This window comes from Phragmites australis, chromosome 5 (genome assembly GCF_958298935.1).
Source record: "Phragmites australis chromosome 5, lpPhrAust1.1, whole genome shotgun sequence".
In the NCBI taxonomy this organism is placed as follows: domain Eukaryota; kingdom Viridiplantae; phylum Streptophyta; class Magnoliopsida; order Poales; family Poaceae; genus Phragmites; species Phragmites australis.
In genome coordinates, this window is record NC_084925.1 from 27,439,918 (window position 1) to 27,455,703 (window position 15,786).

Here is a 15,786-nt window from a genome sequence, read left to right on the forward strand (position 1 = left end):
TAAATAGTACAATACTTAACAATACTAAATATTTAAGTAATTAACAATGCTAATTAAATCATAAATATTGAATTCAAATGCAATAATTAATATTTAAGATTGAATTAAAATATTAAATAAATAGGCTTACACCACTATCCATCCATCATTCACATCAAATCTCATCCCTAACCACCTCTCTGGCCATACAGCTATTCAGTTCGCACCACTGTTTTAATGGATTAAATTAAAATATTAATTAAACATGTGCACACCACTATTAATTAAAAAATTCAATTTGATAATTTTTTGGTGTATTGTAATTTTAATTGAATCCTTCTGTCCAACCTAAGTTTTTTAAATTTTTCTGATTTTTTTTCCTTCCTTTTTGCTTTCTTTTTCTCTCTTTTCTCTCATTGCACTGACACTCTACTTACACCTATAGAGAGAATACATGCACTAGGTCATCACCCTACTCCACCACTAGCACAAAATGTCACCACCAGGCCATCATGTTATTAAACTAATTAAATAATCTAATTACACTGACTAATCAAATTTACGCTAATTACTATTATACAATCTACTTACTCTGACTAAGCAAATAATTACTATTATATGAATTCACGCTAATTACTATTATACAAATTTATGTTAATTACTATTACACTGGCTAACACATGTAATTGAACGGATTAAACAATCTACTTACTCTAATTACTATTATTGGTGTAAGTATTAATTAAATACATAATTTAAGTGCTTATTATAACTCGCGTTGCTGCTCCTCATCCCATTGGGCTGATTCACATCTCCTCAGGCTGCTGGTACTGCTCACCCGCTGCTTCTCCTCTCCTCGCGCTGCTTATCCTTTGCTCACGTTGCTGCTCGTCTCCTCCCTTCTCACGTTGCGGCTCCTTACCATTCCGCTCTCATCTTATAGCTAAACACGACCGCGTGGGGGCTAAAAGCCAGGAGACAGCGACGTGTGGGCTGAAAAAATTGACAAAAACAAAAGTAGCGGGAAGATGCACCGAAAGCACCAAGATGACATGACGTGAGCACCATGCACGACTCGTATTTACAACACTGTGAACTGTATTTGGCACATCATGTGCTAAATATAGACGCATCTATCTTTTTTGATATCTCAGGTACTGAAATCGATTTTTCGGTGTTTAAAATATCGAATACAGATACTAAATTTATAAATACATTATTATTTTATTTATTTTAATAAATACGATATTATATGTTACCTATTTTTCGATTTTTATTATCGCTCTTCTTTCTTTGGCTGCATTGAGAAGAGAAGGCAATATGGGCAACCAAAGCATCCCTGGGTCGTGACGGGAAAAAAACGAATGCTACAGTTCGAAATCTGACAAAAAAAAAAAATCAAATGTCTTCATTCGCCGGGTGACCAAATGTCAGCTACTTCAGTACACGATGGTACCCCGACTGTCAAGATTTACAGCCATCGTATGTGACGGTTGCACCAAACCAAGGCCCACCTCCACTGATTCGACTGTGAAGAGAAAATCTCGAGCCAGAACAAGCAACTCAATTTCAGAGCCATCATGTTGATGTAACGGCTTGACAGTGCCGTGCCATCGTCACAATTTCAACAGACCCCAGCAATATAGGTAGAACTAGTCAATCCAACAAAGAGATGCAGGAGGTATGATCATCTCAGACACAGGTAAACAAATATCACTTCAAGCCTCACAGGATTGGATGAGGCTAACAGTTATGTTAATGATTAGCAGAACTACCAGATAAAAATCAATCCAGTCAAGTGGTATCCAATTCTTTTTTGAAACCACAGTGGTCTCCAATTCCTGGGTGCAAAAGGGAGCAAATTCAAGGAGCAAAAAATTACATGGTGTCTACAATGCCCTATTCACATTTCAGAGTACAATCAACGCACACAAGTCCTACGAGAATTAATACAGAATTTACTATGTTAGCCTATCTATTGGCTGGTCGGTGGATTCGCCTTGCTCGCCCCATTCACCACCGTGCTTGCGTGGCTACCGGCTGGTGGATTCACCTTGTTAGGGCCAATTCGCCACCCGTGGCTGGTGGATTCGCTTTGCTAGCACCATTCACCACCGTGCTAGCCTGGTTGCTGGCTGGTACTCCAGAAATTACTGCCGCATTGTTGGGTGTTTGGTTACCTTTTGCATTCGCGGCATGCTTCATCAGGGGAGGATTTTGGCCACCGGTGGTAGCAGGAGCAGTTGCCTTCCTTACTACTGTTTTGTTCTGCGCAGTAGCTTTGCCTGCACCAACAATGGCACGCAGGGTCCCTGTTGGCATTGGGGTCGCTGTATGTGGAACAGGAGTTTTGGTTTTCTTCCCGGTTGCTGGTGCTCCGGCGGATACAGCGTTACTTTTCCCAGTTGCGGGCATTGGTTTCAGTTGTTTCTTTTGGCAGCCAACACCACCTTGAGCTCCAGGAGCACTATTGACAGTCTTGCTTTTATCCAGATAATCCATGTTTACGGATCCTCCTTGAGCAGCAACAAAGCGATCAAACTCTAGCATGTCTGCATCCTTAGAGTCTACGGTCTCTTCGACCTTGAGATCTACAGTTTCTGGCTGTTTTGCCTTGGGACCTGCAGGGTCTGGCTGCTTCGCCTTGGGACAACCAGTTTCTGGCTGCTTTGCATCTTCAGGGAACAAGTCATATATCGTGACAGCGCAAAATTTAGAGTCTTCATCCTGTTCCTCACTGTCGCATGAGGCAGGCACTGATGTGGTACTCAATGCTTTCATAGTTTCCAACAAATGTGCCCCAGCAGATGGTCCCGGAGGATTAACTGCTGCAACTTCTGAAACACCATGAACTTGCTCAGTTGCATGCGTGGTCAAAATTGAAGGACCAGATATAGGGGAACTAGTATTTGGAGGTTCTATGTGTTGAGTACCGCCAAGCTGTGTCCCAGGCTCAACCACCATAATCGATGCTTTAGAGCTTGTAGAAGATTTGGAAGATCCTGTTACTCGAGATTTTATGTGCACAGCATTCTTGGATTGTGCAGCTTTTAAGAAGTTTGCGGCCGTTGATGCTGTGGCGATTCGCCCACCAGCAGCAATGGCTGCTGCTTGTATTGAGGAAGGACCAACGGTAGGATTTTGTTGGGCAGCTTGCTTCTTAGAGTTAATCCGTGTCTTGTTTAAAGCATTTGACACTTTTGGGGGTGCCGCTTGGGCAGGTGCTTGTTGCCCCTGAGGAAGTGATGACTGCAATTGTACTGTCACAGGCACAGGCATGGCAACTGGCACTTGCATTTGCACCGATGCCGGTGAAGGGGCTGCTGCAGATTTTACCTCTGGTATCGTAGGACCAAATACTGTAGATGTATGCTGACTACTTTGTTGGTGAGCTCCTGCATGCACAACTATAAATAAGAACCACAAGGCCAGGACAGGGTCACTCCGGCTGAGATGTGTAAACAAAGCTACAGAACAATGCTTAAGTTGTTGATAGTTCGCCATAGAGATATTATTCCAAATGACAAGCTTTCTTGACGATGCATTAAAATTCTGTAAATACCTGATCTTAGGATAGATGTTTTACGCATAGGCACAGGCATGTAGTCAACAGCCATTTTCAATGCCTTTAGAGCTGCCGTTCTTTCCTCTGAGCTAGCAACACTGACCTGTTTAGCAGTTGCAGGCTTGGACGATCCAGGACGCTTGCAAATTAGCGTCCATCTCTGAAAATAACAGTATATATATCAATCTTTATAAACCATTCTAATGGCAGATATCTACATTAGGACATGATATATTAACTATCAAGGCATCATATTCACAACTGTAAGATGCATTAAAGAGCCAAACAAATGGACCCAGTAAGATGGACAATGCACTCTTGGATATAAAAGGGCAGGGATAATTTTGATGGCAGATCAGGGATTGGGAACCACAGGAGTGGAAAGAAGGGATGTTCTTGGATAAATACTAGCACGGTAGCACCAGATGCATGTAAGTAGCTACTCTGTCATCTAAGCATATTTGAGAAGTATGTAACCGTAAGTTAGGATGGCTTCAGGTTTGTAATTCCCACACATGTAAATAAGGATAATACATGGCAGAACAATGGATGACATTACACAATCGACAAGGTGAACAAATTGTTACCTGAGACAACTGATGATGTGTTCTTGTAGCATCAAAGTTATATTTATGCAGAATATCCACCCATTTTCCTTCACCATACTTCTGTACACCAGAAGCTAGGTCTGCGTCCTCCTCTTTGGACCATGGTTTAGGCTTCCTTTTCTTTTTATTAGGAGGTCCATTTGCATCCAAAGGATCAGGACATGGACCTGTCTGGGATGCCTGTTTTGAGTTAGAAGCAGGACCTGTAACATGTGTTAGACGGTGACTCTGAGCAAGCTGTTTATCAGATGGAACCCACACTATCTTTTCATTTGGAGAGTTTTGCACAGGAACTTCCAAGTTAACATGATGACCAGAGGCTTGCTCACGTGAAAATCCAGATATTAGTATCTGCAATTTGTATTATAGGATCAAGTGCCATTGTACAAATATAAGGTTTCAAGAAACATAGGGTGCAGATAATAACAGAACAAGGCATTGATCACATGGCACTTGACATAGCAAAACAATATAAAATTACCAACAAATCTCAAGGTTATGTAATTCTTTCCCGTACCACGTTGCCATACAAACAAACATTTTTCAATAAACATAACAGGATGGCCCTTAATGTGTTCCTGCATACAGACTCACAGTCAAAGAGTTGGCAAATGCGCACTATCAGTCCATCAGTAAACACTTTTAAGTTCCTGGAACTTAAACACATAGAGAGCGGTGAGGCATTCTATGAGATCCATCTTGTTAATTTACTAAATGAAATGGAAGGCCATAGATACTGAAAAGGAGAAACAAAGCTTACAGAGCTATCATAAGAACTCAAACTTTTATCAACAAAAAACTTGCAACTTTCTTTTCATACCAAACAAACAAACATATTTATTTGCCCTCTGATTTCTAGTGAAACCATGTGGAGTGGAGCTATATCTTCCAGTTGATAACGAGGCATCAATTAAGCTTTTCAAGAGAGTCAACGTTGCATACCAATCATAATCTTGAACAGACTCATACTGAGAGTTGCATTATTGTGCACTATCTGAAATTCTAAATGCACAACAGCATAACTATTAAGTCATCTAAGTCAAGGGATCCATGCTGAGTGCTTAAGGGGCTGAAGCATCAGGCCAGCCCATTTGGCCCTTAATAGGTATATGTAATAGTACTAGCCTGGTTAGCCCAACCGGCATCCCCACCTAGCCACCTGGCCTCGCTCCTTTCACTGCCCATGTCCAGCGCAAACACATGCATGTGTTGCAAGAAGAACCAATTCACATGTGCGTTCTCCTCCTTACCCTAATCCCCTAACATGGCATGCTGGCTGCCGCCAGCGAGCAGCCCCTTCCACACTCCCACCACTGGTTGTCTGGCTTGTCTGCCTATCTGATTCTGGTGTGCACCTCTCCCCACCGCTGCCTCTTATGGGCCACAATCCTACCGGATCGCCTGGCTGGCTGGCCATCGCTGCCTCCACAGGGCGTCAGTGACTAGTGCATGCCGCCTCCGGACTTCAGATTTGTGACTTGGTATTCAAATTTCAAAATATATGTTTTGCATTTAGTTTGATAGCAATCACGTGAGATTTCTGGATCATTCTGTATAAGATTGTAGTAAAAGGTATGCTTAAGCATGCCAATCACGATTGCGCAAACATTTCATGAATTGGATATTTGATTATGGTAATATAAGTGACTGTGACCATAGGCAAATGACAATCCAAATTTACACACAACAGATACCTCGCGCTTCACCCTGGATATTATGGACCAACAAATCCAATAAAAAATAGAACTAATTGCACTGCAGCTGTTTAATTTAAATAGGTGCACAGCTAGTTTTTCTTTTTAATTTTTGGCGAGAAGTGGGCAACTAAATATACACACAGAAATAGGGGTGGGTGAGGGATCTAACAGGATTTTGGAATCTTACATTCAAAAATGCGTAAGCTCGCATGCATCAACACAGTTACACAGCACTATATGCTTTTGCTAAAACACAAAGCGATATACCTTGGCGACCGCTGAGGCCTCAGATAATGCTTCCTTGGTCGGGTTGGGAACAGGTTCAAGTTCACATTCCAGGTCACTGTCATCACCCTACCATCATCAAGCAGAGCAACATAAGTACCATTAGAAAACGAACTACCAACAGAACAACAAAGAGCAAACTGAATTTCTGTGCATACTACCTAAGATCTTGACAATCACTACCACGAGAATCCTAGCCACTGGACACCTTACAAGCCAATCGAAAGGGGCAGCCAAATCTTGGCTTTATAGTGGGTACGAACCAGAGGCTGAGCGCCGGCATCGACGCTCTCGGCGAGCTCGTGTTGGTAGGCGAAGTGGCGCCAGAGCATCTGGTACTCGCGGGCGGAGGTGATCCCCGTGGCCGACTTCCCCACCAGCGCCCTCCAGTCGATGCGCCTGCCCTCCGCGTGCTGCGCCACCTCCTGCAGCGCCGTCAGGATCGTCCCAGGCGCGTACCTGCGGAAGGATTCCGCGGCGCGGTAAAACCCTAGGCCAGGGCGAGCCGCCGGGGAGAGCGGTGGGAGTTGAGAGGGCTGAGGTGGAGGAGGACGGACCTGTGGAGGAGGAGGTACACGTCGTCCTCGGAGAGAGGCGGCTTCCGCTTCCGCTTCCCCTTCCCCGTCCCTGCCGCCGGTGCCGGTGCCGGTGCCGCCGCCATCCCGCAGTGTCCGGCTCGTCGGCGCCTGGTGGGGTGCCGCTTTTCTGTTTTTCCTTTTTAATTTCCCGCAGTTGAGATTAACGCAACGAGAGGGTGGGGTGGTCGTTAGTGAGGAAACATTCATGGGCTTTTTGGTACTCGTAGGAATTCCAGCCCAAACCCGGCCCGCTTTATACTACTATTAGTAAGTATTCATGCGTTGTAACGGTTCGCAATCGTAACTCCCTCATATTATATAGAGTTGCTAATAAAGATGTCAACTTCAATATAGATTTTTTTAAAAAACAAAATGTTTATCATAGTGGAACATGCTTGCACTTATATGAAAACAAAGAGAATGAATACACAAATACATGATAATTTAGGTTTACAAGGTAATCAAGTAAATATTATAATTTACATGTTCCAGAGAAAGTAGCTCCTTATGAATACGATTTTCAATCATATGCATTTGAGAAGCACTGAAAATATTTGAAAGTTCTCTCTGAATACATAAACAGTAGCAGAGAATAATATAATGAATCTGGTCAAAATCAAGAACCTAATAAGCATCTAACCTAACACTTACTCTAAATCAATTGACAATTAAATCATCATTATTGTATCAATTGACAAGTAAATCATCATTATTGTATGCTATTTGGCCTCTGCTTTTTTAGTCAGTCCATTTTCTTTAGCAAATGAATTATCATCCTTGGCCACTCAACTCGATTTGCATTATTTTAGCTACTGTTTTGTCAATTGTCACCATCTTTTTCTCCACTATTCTTCTAAAAGTACAAAAAAAAAAGTTAAAAAACACATCAGAATGTGCAAAGCAGGAAAGTAAGACCTACATTGAGCCGATGCAAACAATACTTTTGATAAGCTACTCCTTCAATGCTATCTTTTTTCCTTATCACAAATTATTTGCTTTGAATTACTAAAATAACAGAACTAAATTAAGAGAAGCGTTAAAGTCAATGAAGACAACATATTGATATGGCTTAGATTGACAGGAGCATGAATATAATCAGAACCGGAGATAACACATGGTCTCATAATGAGGTTGTCGTGGTGCGAAAGGCAATAACTTGAACTTCGAACGACCTCAAAGCAAACGACTTCTAATTGTGGCCCGAAATCCACCTCATACCCCTTGCCTTTACAGCTTGTTAATTTGATTGTGTGCATAGTAAAGCAACGATCATGTAACTGGAAGAATGCTTTCAAGTAATTATCTCTACTGGTCAATACCACATGTTCTAAAAAGACACAAAAAATATGATTTAATCTTTGAATTAACCAATTAATAGCAAGACTGATTAAAAATAGATTGCAGCTTGCTCTTATGCCCAAAAACAGTACCACACAAAATACATAAGGACCAGGATGCTAGATTAAAATACATAAGGACCACAAATATATGATGTACAACCGAGAAAGTGTCCTCAGTTTAAACTGTGTCTTACCAAAATTTGTCAACCAAAATATGCTAGAGTGGGAGAGGGAGATCAGCTCAATAAGCTCATGGATAAAGTAAAAAAAGAACATATTTATCTTATAGAATTTTTTAAAATAAAATGCTACCATAGGGATGGTATTTCTTAGGAAAAAATTGGTAACACTACAAGTTGATTAAGCACATTACTTAGGTATTTTTGGTGGCAAAATTTTTTTAAGTCCTGTACACGTATATAAGCCTCACGAAAGGATCAACATAATAAGATACACATTCTTAGAGAAAATTTAATAACACTACAATTTTATATGCTCTTTCATGAAGTAGGAGGTATTACAAATTCATTAACATAACTCAACAGAATAAGATATGTTTTAAAAGAATTACCCCATGTAGCTATAGCCAGAAAACATAACTAAGTGACTATGCTTTCAAAATAGAAAAATGTTATTATGAAGCATAATTAAGAAGCAACACAACTTACGGTTTGACCAACCCAGTTCTCAACTTTCCATTAAGCAATTAAGCAGAATAAGCTGCAAGGCCTATGCGATAGTAACTCTACACTAATTAACAAAACATTCAAAATTCATTTTACCTTGAACATTACTCTAGTAGCCATTTTTGTAAGGGTCACGATTACATAATTATAGGAAAAACAATAGCTGCTAAACTGAAGGCATGCAGTGCCTGTAAAATTAGAAAAAAAAATAGCATAACTTGAAAAGTGATAATGTGTGACAAGAACCAATAGTAGGATCGAATTGCAAATAGCTCATGGCTGAAAAAAGAAATGCATATTTTTCAGTATCTAACCAAAAGAGAACATATTACCTGAATAAAAAATTTCTAGATTGTAGTATTTATTATTAATTAGAGATCCAGGTGTGTCTTAGTATTGCCACCTAGTCAATGAAATAAAAAATATTGAACATAGTATCACATCATGAACGAATTTTCCATTAGCTCACTTAAATCTAACCAAATTTGTCGTTGATGGCAGCGACGAAGATACGCGGCAGGGATCTTCTCTAGAAAGTTGCTTTCAGATGGAGGAAGCAAGTCCTACGCTTAGCCACTGATGCCTGCTGGGCTACTTGGTGCCGTGCCGCCCATTGCTCCGTTGTCACCGGGCCACCCCAATGCTCTACCGTAGCAAGGCCTCTCCGCTCTATGTTCGTGTCCCCTACGTAGCGGGGTAGGGAGGCGGGGCAGCACAGGAGGTTGCGATGGCCAGTGAGGGGAGAGAAGAGGCGGCCACGGATGGGAAGAGGAGCACATGACAACACAATGGTCCTTTAGTCGATGTCGTGGGCAAGGCTATTGATTAACTCCTTCAGAATGGGCACTGTCTAAGAAGCCAAACTCAGCGGGGAGGGCGTCGGTGCTGTAGAATCCAATCTGGCCGAACACGTCGGAGGTGAGGTTGGGGCGCAGCAGGGATAGAATGACGTCGGGACTCAAGATGCACGCGACGGCACCATGACTGCTTCTTTCTTCTGCCGATGAGGAGGGTGTGCGACGGATGGGGGCGGCGGTTTGCAAAGGATGGTGGGTAAATGGGGGGTGTGGGAGCTACGGATAGAGCTGCAGACTTGGGATGAGCTGGCTTCTCAGAGATTTTTTTTTTTTGTTTTTTCTTCTTTTGGTGGGGGATCGATGGATCAGAAATAGGGGATGGATGCGAGGAATGGATGACGAAACCGATACATTATATTAGTAGAGATAAAGACTAGATAGAGAGGGAGAGAGAGAGATTGAAAGCGTAAAGATGAAGATGTGGCAACTTGGCATCAAACCGCATGAGTGAGTCACCAAACTTAAACATATGGTGGCGCTAATCACAGTTTGATATTGTTGCAAGTTAGATACATGATTTTGTTTGTACATTTGGTTTTGTAATATTTACACGAGTTTCTCATTACGATACTGGTTTTGTTTGTATCATAGGATGTTACTTTTGTGTTGCCAGATATCATTCGTTGAGTTCCAGATGGAGTAGCAGTCAGGCCGAGATAAGCATATTTATTCTATAATTTATAAGGATTCAAAAATTCGAAGTGGTTCCATAGTGTAGTGGTTAGCACTCCAGACTTTGAATCTGGCGACCTGGGTTCGAATCCCGGTGGGACCTTTTTTATTTCTTTTGACTTTTTAGTATTTAGTCTACGGTGGGGTTCGAATCACGCAATCAAACATGCGAGTATGATAACTGCCTATTTTACTACCTCAAAAAAAAAAAAAAAACTGCCTATTTTACTGGCTGCAAAACTCCCTCATTTGTTTACTCTGGTGGCTCATGTTTTAAACAAATTTGCATTCATGCTAAGCTAATCCACTACAGTTAAACATAGTATAGCAAAACTGCTTTTCTCGCCAAGCCTCACATCGTCCAGCCCTTAGTTTTTTCTCGTCAACCACGGGCGAAACACAGACGCCCGATTTCTGGGCCAACAGATTGGTGAAGTTAGCCGGGGCTCAATCCAAACGAACCCAAACTGATTAGAAACAGACCTGATCGCGTTCGAGTTCGATTCGTTCGTCACAAGCACATCGCAATCGGATTGCACCGCCGTATCTGGCAATGCTCTCTTTCTCTCGCGTGTATGCTTCTCATTGCAGATTGAAGTTTAACAGACGGTTCAAAATAAGCTGCGCGCCGTTTGCATCGGATTGAAGTTAACTTGATCATCAGCGAGAGCTGAGGAAGCCGAACGTGCGATATCTACCCGGCCAGCTTGAAGATTTTTACGAACAAGAGAAGGAATATGGCTGCGTTTTCCCGCCCGAGTTTCGGCCCACGGCCTGCGCTGTTCAATTCCCCCCCGAACCAAGGGAAGCAACCCAAGCTCGGCCTGCACGAGATCATCGCCACCGGCATCGTCGGTGGCATGCGAGGGTAGTCATGCATCGCGTGCACTGGGAGCTGGTTCCTCGTGCTCGAATAAGGAAATTAGTCCAACCAAATAAGATTTTTATCCATCGTTCAATAATTTACACTTATTTCATACCACATGTTTGACTTCATTTGTTCCTTCACGTCATCACTTGTCTGCGGATCACCGTGCATCAATGCATGTGCTCCACTCGCTACTGGCCATTGCTATAGTGCTAAGGATAAAAACCACGAACTCTAGAAATGAATGCCTTGAGCTCGCTCTCAACCATTCTAATCTCCAATTGTTATATGGAACTTTACTTTAGTATTATATTAGTCGAGTTCGGATAGAGTTAATTATATTATGTATTCTTTAGTTGTTATGATAAATTAATAATGCCATAAAAATTTAATTCCTTTTTTTCAATTTTAGTATGCTTTTATAACCTTTACATGTTGACTTTGTGTTAACTACGATGAAGAAGCTAAGAACCATAGATGGTTTTTATAAATCAGTTGTTTTAAGTTTTGATTGTGCTGAAAATCCTAATACGGTCATTGATTAAACTATTGAATCGGTTGATATGCAAATCCTGATCAGAATACTCATTTATCACCACAATATCATCAAGCATGAATTATAATTACAACATTTGAGAAGAACCTAGGTAAACAACTTCAAATTTGAAAAACTTATTAGCTAATTAGTAGATAAGATAATTGATTTTCTTTTGTATCACAAAATATAAGTTGCTGTACTTATTATCCATACTCCAGTTAAATTAGTATATATATGCATATATACATCATATCATATTTGTTATTAGATGATTATTGTCAATATTTATGACTTAGCCTCGTAGTAGCCCTCTGGACTAGTAGCTTCACCCATGTAATTTCGGAGGCCGACTTGCATCTTCAAAGACGGCTTGCATGCGATATTTTTACACTTCGGTCTTTTTCATAAAACTAGTTTTTATTTAGACCCATCAGAAACTTATCGTGAAAAATATACACCTTACCTCGGCGACATGGCCGATATGGTGTGACACTCATGTCTCGCTAAGTAGTGTAGGGAGAGGATGGAGAAATGTTAGAACTTGATTAAGCTTTAATTAAAGAGATCATTAATCTTAAAATAAACATCATCTTAAGCAGAAGCGCATGGACATGTACCTGTGTATGGTGACGCCATTAGACCTTGACGGTGAGATCGAAGAGTGTCAGTGTAGATGTAGATGATGTCGATGGTGACGACGGCGGCGGTCTTCACCTTGTTTATTACGTGCTCTTAGGATCGGATAGATTAGAGTATGTGGGGGGAGATTTAGCCTAACGTGAGAATTGTGATCACACGCCACACGGGACTCCCCCCTTTGGTTTATATATCGCAGCAAAAAGTGGGACCGCAACCATTTGTTGGTTGGGGCTCCCGATTAGAGCGCTGGAGGGAAAGCGGACTTCCCCTTCTTTCTTGGTCACATTAGGGATAAGGTCAAGACCAATTTCAACATTCTCCTTCTTGATCGTAAGGCTAACATCATAAGTCCATTCTTAATGAAATAGCAAACCAAGGCAAAGCGTTATAGCGGCCAATAAAATGCCACTAAAACCCAAAAATCTATAGTGTATCACTCCATCTCGAAATGGAAATTTATTATTACTAATGGGAGTTGGTTTGTATTATAGTCCTCTTATCCAGAATCATAGGCTTTTCAGTAACCCTATGCCGGCAACATGATCACGAAAGATATGAGGTGGTAAGCTTTTAGTGAGCGGATCCGTAAGTATTGACTTAGTACTTATATGCTTGACACTTATTGTTTGATCCTGAATTCTATCTTTCACAACATGATATTTAATATCGACGTATTTGGCAGCACCACTCGACTTGTTGTTACTCGTATAGAAAATTGCGGGTTGATTATCGCAATATAATGTAAGTGGTTTTGTAATGCTGTCGACCACTCTTAATCCCGAGATAAAGTTCTTTAATCATAAAATCTGCCCGATAGCCTCATAATATGCCACAAACTCAGCCTGTATCGTTGACGATATCGTAAGTGTCTGTTTGAAGCTTTTCCACAAGATAGCTCCTCTAGCGATGGTGAAGATATAACTTGATGTAGATTTCTTAGTATTCACACACCCCGCAAAATCTGCATCCGAATAACCAACAACTTCGAGGTTATCAGATTTTCTAAATATGAGCATATAGTTTTTAGTACCTTGCAAATAGCGAATGACTTTCTTAACGGCTTTCCAGTGGTCCGGTCCTGGATTTGACTAATATCTGCCAAGCATCCCAGTCACGAAAGCTAAATCAGGGCGTGTACATACTTGAGCATACATAATATTTCCGACAGCTGAAGCATAAGGAACCGACTTCATTTGATCAATTTTATATTGGTTCCTCGGACATTGAAATATCCCAAACTTATCACCCTTAACAATAGGAGCAAGCGTAGTAGAACATTTATGCATATTGTATTTCTTCAGTATTCTGTCAATGTATGCCTTTTGAGACAAACCTAATACTCCTTTGGACCGATCTCGATGAATTTCAATGCCAAGAACTTAAGAGGCTTCACTGAGATCATTCATATCAAAATTAGAGGAAAGAAATCTCTTGGTCTCAAGCAGCATATCCTTATCGCTGCTGGCCAATAAGATATCATCTACATTAAAAACTAAGATGGTGAATTTCCCCCCTTTAAACGTTACATAAATGCAGTTATCAACTTCATTTTCTTTAAAACCAAAAATTCTAATGACTTTATCAAACTTGAGATACCACTGCCTAGATGCTTGGTTTAGACCATAAATTGATTTCTTAAGGTGACATCCTAAATGTTCCTTGCCTTCCATGACAAAACCTTTCGGTTGAGCCATGTAAATATTTTCTTCCAAGTCACCATTAAGGAATACCGTCTTTACGTCCATCTGTTGCATCTCTAAATCATAATGCGTTACAAGCGCCATAATTATTCTGAAGGAATCTTTACTTGATACAGGAGAGAATGTTTTATTATAGTCAATCCATTCTCTTTGCGAGAAACCTTTAGCTACCAGCCTCGCTTTGAACCCTTCAATGTTCCCTTTAGAGTCATGCTTTGTTTTATAGACCCATTTACAGCCTACTATTTTGGCTCTGTCAGGGACTTCTACTAAGTCCCATACATCATTATCACTCATAAACTTTAATTCGTCCTTCATGGCATTAAGCCACTCAGACGAATGGTCACTCATCATGGCTTCTTTATATGAGTTGAGATCTTCTGTCTTTCCTATGTCATTAACATCCTCATTCATGTAGACAACATAATCGTTCGAGATGGTAGGTCTCCTGTCACGCTGTGATCTCCTAATCGGTTCATTATGCACTGTAGAACCAGGACTGGGTACTGCAGGGGACTGTTGAGGCTCATCGTTAAGTGTATCATTAGGAATTTTAGAGACCTCAACAAAAGGTGCACTGACATTAGTTTCTACTGAAGGTGTATTCACCTGGGGCACAGGGATGTAGGGCTCTTGGATCAGCGGTGTAGAAACATAAACCCGCCTTTTCTCAAGATCAACTTCCTTATGCTCCAGATCCCCGTTCTCAAGAAATACAGCGTGTCTTGTGTCTACAAACTTAGTGATCCTATATGAACAGTAAAAACGATACCCCTTTGAACTTTCGGGATACTCGATAAAGTGACAACTAACTGTCTTAGGATCTAATTTCCCAATATGAAGATTAAAAACTTTATCTTCAGCTGCACAACCCCACACACGTAAGTACTTCAAAGAGGGTTTTCCCTCAGTCCATAATCGTAAGGTGTTTTTGGAACTGATTTACTGGGAACCCGATTAAGGATGTGCGTGGCTATCTTAAGTGCCTCCATCCACAGTTCAACTGGTAAACTAGAATAGCTGAGCATACTTCGTACCATGTCCATGACCGTGTGGTTACGTCTCTCAGCTACCCCGTTTTGCTGAGATTCACCAGGTGTAGAATATTGTGTTACTATGATATTTTCCTGAAGGAATCTGGCAAAAGGACCAGGAATTTACCTATAAAGGGCATGTCTCCCATAATACTCTCCCCCACGATCCGATCTCACTACTTTAATCTTTAGGTTGTACTGATTTTCTACCTCAGGCTTAAATATCTTGAATTTATCGAGAGACTCAGATCGATCTTTAATGGGGTAGATATAGCCGTAACGGGAGAAATCATTAGTGAAAGTAATGAATGAATCAAAACATCCACCGATATCACAGGAAAAGGACCACAGATATCCGTGTGAATTAATTCTAATAATCCTGTGCTCCGAATGGCCCCTTTCTTTATTTTCTTAACGTATTTTCCTTTAATGCAGTCTATGCAGTGGTCGAAGTTAGAGAAGTCTAAGGGTTGAAGAATCTCTTCCTCAATGAGACGCTCCATTCTCCCCCTCGAAATGTGGCTTAAACGACAATGCCACAATTTTGAAGAAGTCTCATTAATTGTATTTCTCTTTCTCTTATAGATTACATCACAAACATTCATAGACACAAAGGATTCATTAAGAGGAAGCATATAAAGTTTGTCTTGTCGGATGGCAAGACCAATAACATCTAAATTAAACTTAAGAATGTACTTATTATCTCCAAAATTACAATAAAAACCATCATCATCTAACAT

At 40.9% G+C, this 15,786-nt stretch overlaps 1 protein-coding gene and 1 non-coding gene across 2 annotated transcripts; one reads left to right on the forward strand and one right to left on the reverse strand.

Annotated features, from left to right (window-relative positions):
* Positions 1 to 1,690: 1,690 nt before the first annotated feature.
* LOC133919062 (uncharacterized) lies at positions 1,691 to 6,855 on the reverse strand. The gene is made up of 6 exons (XM_062363293.1): positions 6,692 to 6,855; positions 6,398 to 6,593; positions 6,117 to 6,203; positions 4,132 to 4,503; positions 3,542 to 3,704; positions 1,691 to 3,374 (listed from the first exon to the last, which is right to left on the reverse strand). The coding sequence occupies exons 1-6, from the start codon at positions 6,793 to 6,795 to the stop codon at positions 2,029 to 2,031; spliced, it is 2,268 nt and encodes a 755-aa protein (XP_062219277.1). The 5' UTR covers positions 6,796 to 6,855; the 3' UTR covers positions 1,691 to 2,028.
* Positions 6,856 to 10,298: 3,443 nt separating this feature from the next.
* Positions 10,299 to 10,370, forward strand: TRNAQ-UUG (transfer RNA glutamine (anticodon UUG)). The gene has a single exon. It is a non-coding gene; the product is annotated as a tRNA-Gln (tRNA).
* Positions 10,371 to 15,786: the final 5,416 nt, after the last annotated feature.

What these genes read in the sequence shown, in the direction of transcription:
- LOC133919062 (XM_062363293.1), bottom strand. Translation starts at nt 6,795, where the DNA reads ATGGCGGCGGCACCGGCACCGGCACCGGCGGCAGGGACGGGGAAGGGG. An exon ending in GTGTACCTCCTCCTCCACAG is followed by an intron (nt 6,594 to 6,691) that starts GTCCGTCCTCCT and finishes ATCCTTCCGCAG; the next exon opens with GTACGCGCCTGGGACGATCC. An exon ending in CACATCATCAGTTGTCTCAG is followed by an intron (nt 3,705 to 4,131) that starts GTAACAATTTGT and finishes TGTTATTTTCAG; the next exon opens with AGATGGACGCTAATTTGCAA.